General features: G+C 53.4%; 1 protein-coding gene across 1 annotated transcript; it reads left to right on the forward strand.

Moving 5' to 3' along the window:
• The first annotated feature begins 137 nt into the window (after positions 1–137).
• MCIDAS (multiciliate differentiation and DNA synthesis associated cell cycle protein) lies at positions 138–6,749 on the forward strand. The gene is made up of 7 exons (XM_058732513.1): positions 138–567; positions 654–750; positions 929–1,020; positions 4,186–4,258; positions 4,825–5,048; positions 5,669–5,779; positions 6,028–6,749. Exons 1-7 carry the CDS (start codon positions 451–453, stop codon positions 6,466–6,468), a joined length of 1,155 nt encoding a protein of 384 aa, XP_058588496.1. The 5' UTR covers positions 138–450; the 3' UTR covers positions 6,469–6,749.
• The last annotated feature ends 614 nt before the right edge of the window (positions 6,750–7,363 follow it).

The following is a 7,363-nucleotide window of genomic DNA, read 5'->3' on the forward strand; positions in this document are numbered from 1 at the left end:
TGCCCAAAAGCCGGAAGGCGGTGCCCAGTTAGGGACCAGTGGGGTTCCTCCGCCCTCATTCCCTCCCTTCCTCTGGCACAGCCGGGAGGCTGCGGCGCCAACGCTCACCAAAAGGGCGCTCGCGGGCCGGGGCCGCGCGCTCGCAGCTCCCAGGGGAATCTGCGTTGCCAGGTTAGGTTTAACGCCTCCGCCCGCGCGCAGATTGTCACGGGCCGAAGGCGCCACCTCTGGCGCTCAGGCGCGAGCTGCCCCTCCCGCTCGGCGAGTCTTCCCTCTCCACTCGGCCCTCCCTCCACACCTCTACAGCCACCCTTCGCCTCCAACCCGGCCACGCGCCTTCCCCTGCTGGCGCCAGGCGGAGCGCTGAGTTTGGGTCGCCAACCCAGCCCCTGTCGCCGCCTCCGAATAACCGGCGCCTGGCTCCTGGGCCGAAGCGGCAGGGGAGACAGGATGCAGTCGTGCGGGGGCGCCGCGGCGGGACGCCGAGCCTTCGACAGCATCTGCCCCAACAGGATGTTGGAGCTGCGGGGCCGGCCTTTCAGCAAGCCCGGGAAGCTGGAGAAGAAGGTGGGGCTGCGGGCCGGTGCCGGGCAGGGTCCGTACGCTCCGGGTCCCCGGGGCTGATCCATGCTCACCGTGTCTGTGTCCGGTAGTTCGCCCCTCCGCGGAAGTTCTTGCCTGGTTGCAGCGGCGGCAGCCCAGTGTCGGTCTACGAAGATCGGCGGGACGCGGAGGTCTCTGCGCTGCCAGGTGAGCCCAGTGGCTCCCGCGCGATCCCTCGGGTTCCCCAAACCGGGTGGGTGGGGCACGCGTGGCTGGGAAGCGCTTTTCTTCCCGGGGCCCGGATGTCCTGGCGGGGATGCCAGCGGCGAGACCTGGCCGGGAGGTTCAGGGTCCGCCGCGCGTGTCTCCGGTTCTACCCGCGCAGCGCTCACCACCATAGACCTGCAGGACCTCGCCGACTGCTCCTCGCTACTCGGGTCCGACGCGCCGCCTAGTGGTGACTTGGCTGCATTGCAGGTATCTCCCCTCACTCTGGAAGCCGAACAGCCCCGATTCCGACTCAGGAGTCAAGGGTTCGTTTTCCGCAAAGGCTCATCTCAAGTGGGGAGCGCAGGCACGTTTGGCTAGTGGGGGCAGACGTAGTGCTGGAATCTCAGCCCCAAGGACCGGAACTTCTTCCTGTCTCGTAGTCCGTGGCGACGGCCGTATTCTCAGAGCTGCTCTGACCAACCTGGAACAGAGGGGCTCACTTGGAGGACTACCCTCCTGGGAAGGGGTCTCCCGTTCTCCCCATCTTTTCCCTGGAGCTGTGACAAAGCAATGTGGAGATTGCGCACTGAGGAACCAGGCGAGTAGGTGGGAGCAAATTTAAGAGCTGGGTACCTGGTACCTGCCCTGTCAGTGCCCCCACATTCCCTTCTTGGCTATTCACTAACAGTTTTCATTCCCTGGGTATCTAAGGAGTGTGAAGATTGGAGGATAACTACTCGATCAAGACTGGAAAAGACGAAAAGAGTTTACATTTAGGGGAAGAGGGACCAAGTTCAAAGAACTCTGGAAGAAATCTGACAGAAAACGTTCCTCTTTGCAGAGATGGCCCTTCAGCAATTGGGCCCTTTATAAAAGGCATTTTCTCCCCCTGCAAAGGCTCGTGTCACTTACCCTCATGGGGCAAAGAGGTATTTTGACTTTTTTTTTTCCTCGAAAACCTATTTTCTTCCTCCCATCCGACTTCTACCACTTGCCAGGGGTAGATGATGGAGCCTCCCAGCACTGGTGTCTGGGAAGCCAGAAGCCTGGTTGGCTCATCAGTGGGATAAGAAGTGCCCAGAAGGACAGGAGGTCTTAGCTACTTGCAACCTACAGGAAAAGTGTCGGTTCCAGCTTCCCAGCAGCAGGCCCTTGGCACATGGGGTCCGTGGGGAAATGCCCAGCACTGAACATTCCAAAAGATATGACCACCTCCCAGAACCGAGGTTAGTGGTGGAACACAGCTTTCCAGGCTTCCCCTAAGTGCCTTTGGAATTGGGTTAGAGCCCAGATGGACTCAGGGTAGGTGACCACTGAGAGCAGATTGTTAAGGCAAGTGGTGAGAGTGGGCATTGCCCTGTAGATGCCATTTTATTTTTTCTTTTTATATCTGGATGCTCAAATAAGGAAAGACAAAACTTGAGCATCTTTCAACTGACCCAGAGGCCCAATCACTCCCTTATTCCAACATGCGTATTTTGCAAGTAATGAAAACCAAGCAGGATCTTGTTGAATTTTTGCTTGAGTATTCACAACTTAAAATTTACATCATGTTGTGTATTAACCTCTTCCCCTGTCCCCCCGCTGCCATTGTAGTTTGGGAAAATGCCAGATTTGTATTTAATTGGGAAGGTAGGATTCAAAGTTTCAAGCACAGAGCTCCTACCAGATGAACCAAGAGGTCCAGAACTTTTCCTGGAGAAGACAGAGCTGGTACAGAAAGAAAGAGACCACTTAGAGGAAGATCCCCTGGGAAGACTCTGGGCAATGCACATTCAGGTCAAATTTCCTAGCCTCCTTCCTGCTGGGTAAGGTGAACAGAGAGAGGAAGCTCTCTAGAAGTATTTGATGTCCAGAATGAGCCAAGGACCTGGGAAAGCATGCAAGGAAGCATTTCCTGGGCTCCAGTTCTCGTGTTGGCCTCAAGTCTCCTCATGGTAAGATCTTTAGCTGAATCTCTACTAAGAGGAGGACCTTTCCGCCCTTGGAAAATGAGTCTGGTTTCATTTGAGGCAGCTCCTTCAACCAGGACAGAATGTTTCAGGATTTGTCTGAGCCCTTTCTAAGCTACTTTGCCCCATATAGCCTCAGTTCCCAACTGGTGCTTGAGGCCTCCTGGATTGAAGTTTTCCTCCTTGAGGAAAGCTGATACTTGTACTTTCTTTGAGATGAGGGCCAGACTAGGTTCCTCTTCTCAGCAATATTTGAATAGTAAACAAAAGCTTTGGGGAGATGAGTATGATTAACCCAAAGGAATCAATCAATCGATAATAGTGGAATCAATAGAATAGATATTTCTTATGGGCATACTAGATACCTTCCCTCACACCATGTGCCTTGAGAATCTTCTTTCCTCTTCTCCAGTGCTGTGTTCATTGGAAGCCAGGCTCTCCTTAAAAAAGATGAAAGCTAGAGGCAGTGAGGCATAGAGGAAAAAAGACTGAACTAGTCACCATCATTCTCTCTGGTTACATTTTGGAGTTGGATGACTTGGGGCAATTCAATTTCTCTGAGCTCGAGATTCTTTATCAAAGGGGTTGGAGTCACTTCCTGGGTCCTGCCTGCTTCCTACATTGGCGTGGAAATTAACATAGGGACTCTGTGTAAAAGAGTTTGTCAACTCTAAATGTCCACGAATTAAGGGAATAAGAATGTCCAGGGGCTGCCAGCCGCGCGCAGGCACCTTGCAGGAACCAGGTGGCAGGATGTTGGGGTGCATCACAGTGTAAAGGAAAAGTAAACTTCTTACTGAGAAACAAAAGAGGAATAGAGTCCACACTTGGGTGCTGAACAGAAACGGTTTCCATACCATCCCTGCCCCTTCTTCATAGCCTACCTTTCCCTCCCTTATGGGGAGAAGGTGGTTTAGCTGTGACCGAACCTTGGCGGGATATATAGCCTCAAGTTATTTCTTTGGAGACACTCCACGCTGTAGGGTCTTGGGAGGAAAGACGGAGCGTACGCACACCCACTCTCTTAGGGCACTAGCTCTGTGGCGGGTCGGAGGTAAGTTGAACTGAGGTGCAGAGAGAGCTGGAAGAACTCAACGGACCTCACGGAGACAGCTGGTTGTCTGGTGGCGGGCCAATGAGGCGGCTCAGGGGCAGCGGGCTGCAGGAGGTGGGGACGGGGGCAAGACGATGCGCGGAAGGACCCATGCCTCAAACAGCCTGCACAGTTTCGGCGCCCTTCGGAACCCTCTGGAGCCGGGTCCCTGCTTCGAGTCACCCGCTCCCTACCATGACAGTGCAAGCCTGCTGGATTCCAAGCCTGGAATGGGGCTTTGATTTTCAGGTATGAGGCTTGGCTGCGAACATACGAGAGGGCGTGCAGACCCGCTGCCAAGTCCGGGAGGACGACACTCGGTCTGGAACGAGTTTCAGACCTGCTGGAATTGACATTAACTAGTTTACACCTCCGTTTTTTTTCCAGAACCAGTCCCTGCAAACTGCTGCGGACTTTGATCTGCAGGATTTCAGAGACACAGTGGATGATCTCATTGCAGGCAAGTGCAGTCTCCTTGCAGTTAAATAAAGGAGGCAGAGGTGTTCCCCCACTCCGAAAATCAAACTAGTTTAGATTTCGGTTTCGTGGCGGCGAAGGCGGTAAACCCAGCACCTGTCGACGTCGTCAGTAACTCCTCAATGGGTCAGGCCCTTGCGTATTTATGAGACTCCACCCTTTCTCACCGAGAAGATGAATCGCTGCATCTCTAGAGCTTTCTCAGCTTGTCGGTTTGAGCTCTGGGAGAGGGAGCCCTACGCTGTGATGTGGTCAGGGAGAGGCTGGGTGACAAGAGTGTACAGAACAGCGGACCGGTGTGACTTCGGGCAGGTTTGTCTTGGCCACGGTGGCGATTCTATTCAGATCAGCTCAACAGGCATATATTGAGTGCCTGCTGTGTATGAGGAAGATATTAGAAAGGGCCTGGGAATCGTAGGGATTGCAGAGTGAGGGGTGCTTTACTTAACAAGATCTTCCCACAAATCCTACATCCGGAGTGGCGTCTTGTCCCTGTAGCTAGCTGGGCACGCGTCTGAGGCTGCAAACCTAGCTCCCACTCTTCCTCAGACTCATCCTCTTTGATGTCGCCTCCTCTGACCGGCGGAGATTTTCCCTTCACTCCTGGCAACGTATTGCCATTTGGGCCCTGTCTCTCTCCGCCGCTGGACCCAAGGGCACTGCAGTCACCGCCGCTGCCCCCTCCAGACGTGCCCCGGCCGGAGCAGTACTGGAAGGAAGTGGCCGACCAGAACCAGAGGGCATTGGGGGACGCGCTCGTTGAGAATAACCAAGTAGGGACACTGGGCTGGCTTCCAGGAATCCTGGGGTGGGGACTGGGTATGGAGCTCCGGGCGGAAGTGGGGGTGGCAGGAGCTGGCAGGTGTCCCTCCGTGAGGCAAAACCAGTGGATGGGCGGGGCGAGGGCTTCACAGAACTGCGATTGCTCCAGGGCCTCTCCTGTTTCCAACCGCAGTAAGTGGGAATAATCCCGCCAGACACCAGTATTTAGTGCAGCATTCCTATATGCCTGATATTGTGCTTATCCATTTACTTTCTCTTCTCATTTAATACTTACAATCACTGAACAAGATAGTAGTCCCATTTCTCAGATGAGGAACCTGAGGTATAGGAAGATTGAACTTCTGAGGCAGAACCTGGATCTGCTTGTTGCCCAAGTTCGTCCTCTTCACCACCACAGTACACGGAGGATCAAGATACATTTTGTCCAAGTGCTTTGTAAAAACAAACAAAAGTCAAATAAACAAAAGCGATTATTATTCTCACCAGTGTAAATGCCCTTCGGCCCCCAGTTCCAGATTAGATGTTAGACCCCTGGTATAATTCATGCAGAGTATACAGATGAGACCGACCACAGTGGCCTACCTTTTAATGTTTGGGTCTCCTCCTGCAGCTGCACGTGACGCTGACCCAGAAGCAGGAGGAGATCGCCTCGCTCAAAGAGCGGAACGTGCAACTGAAGGAACTTGCCAGCCGGACCCGGCACCTGGCCTCGGTGCTGGATGTAAGTGGGGCGCGGGAGTGTGGGTCATTGCAGGACGTCGGAAATGTTCCTGTGCACCCCTCCCCCAGTCCCCAGAATTGGGACCCAGAGAGAGTTGGGAGACAGGTGGAGGCTGCTGGGAGCTTGCTGAGCCACTGGCAGCTTGCATCGGAGTCCGCGGAGTTCGAAAGGGACCCAGGTCTTCTTTGCGCACCCCGCACCAAGAGAGTCCGGCTTGCCCCAGCTTGGCGCCCCTCCATCTTTTGTAGAAGCTGATGATCACGCAGTCCCGGGATTGCGGGTCGACAGCCGAACCCTTCCTGCTCAAGGCGACAGCCAAAAGGAGCCTGGAGGAGTTGTTCAGTGCTGCGGGGCAGGATTGCGCGGAAGTGGACGCCATCCTGAGGGAGATTTCCGAGCGCTGCGATGAAGCGCTGCAGAGCCGCGACCCCAAGCGGCTCCGGCTACAGCCGGAGCCCGCGAGTAGGGATGACATGCCAGGGAACCTCCACGGCACCTTCCGGGGGCTGCGCACAGAGTGCAGCCGGAGCGCGCTAAACCTGAGCCGCAGTGAGCTAGAAGAGGGTGGCTCCTTCAGCACCCCCATCCGCAGCCATAGCACCATCCGCACCCTCGCTTTCCCCCAGGGCAATGCCTTCACCATTCGGACCGCCAACGGGGGATACAAATTCCGCTGGGTCCCCAGTTGAGCTGGGATGATGTTCCCCCAAACACTGCCCTTGTATCCGGACTGAAGCGCCTGGAGGCTAATTGGGAGGCTCATTGGGAACTGTTTCGCGAAACTGGCTTCAGAAGGACTCCCTCTGCTGGGCGAATGCCACCCTGAAACTTTTTTTTTCAGACACCAAAACGTCTCGATAATGATGTCCTGCACAGTCCTGGTATAAAACACTGTATATTCCCTTCCCTTCCACAGTGTGTGCTGTATGTGTGCGTGTAAACACACATATAAATCTCAATTTTAAAAGTATTTATTTTAGTAGCTTTGAATTATGTACTTCTAGAGTGGAAAGGACTTAGAAATCACTTAGCTATTTTATATTTGTATAATGCCCTAGTTTTATAAGAAGGGAAAGGAGCCTGTAAGAGATTAAGTAATTTTCTATAATAAGAAGCATTATTGGGAACTTCCAGGTTTTCTCACTAGTCGTTTAAAGATTGTAGGTCCAATGCATAGGGGCACTTGTACCCCAATGTTTATAGCAGCACTTTCAACAATAGCCAAATTATAGAAAGAGCTTAAATATCCATCAACTGAGGAATGGATAAAGATGTGGTTTATACATACAATGGAATTCTACTTGGCAATGAGAAAGAATGAAATCTGGCCATTTGTAGCAATGTGGATGGAACTGGAGAGTGTGATGCTAAGTGAAACAAGTCAGACAGAGAAAGACAGATGCCATATGTTTTCACTCATATGTGGATCCTGAGAAACTTAACAGAAGACCATGGGGGAGGGGAAGAGGAAAAAAAAGTTACAGAGAGGGAAGGAGGCAAACCGTAAGAGCTTCTTAAAAACTGAGAACAAACTGAAGGTTGATGGGGGAGGAGGTGGGAGAGAGGGGAAAGTGGGTGATGGGC

The sequence above is a fragment of the Neofelis nebulosa genome, chromosome 1, assembly GCF_028018385.1.
Source record: "Neofelis nebulosa isolate mNeoNeb1 chromosome 1, mNeoNeb1.pri, whole genome shotgun sequence".
In the NCBI taxonomy this organism is placed as follows: domain Eukaryota; kingdom Metazoa; phylum Chordata; class Mammalia; order Carnivora; family Felidae; genus Neofelis; species Neofelis nebulosa.

Bases quoted from the DNA above. Each gene is read 5' to 3' on its own strand.
- MCIDAS (XM_058732513.1), top strand. From the start codon at position 451: ATGCAGTCGTGCGGGGGCGCCGCGGCGGGACGCCGAGCCTTCGACAGC. The intron at 5,049-5,668 runs GTAGGGACACTG...CTCCTCCTGCAG, and splicing joins CGCTCGTTGAGAATAACCAA to CTGCACGTGACGCTGACCCA. The intron at 5,780-6,027 runs GTAAGTGGGGCG...CATCTTTTGTAG, and splicing joins ACCTGGCCTCGGTGCTGGAT to AAGCTGATGATCACGCAGTC.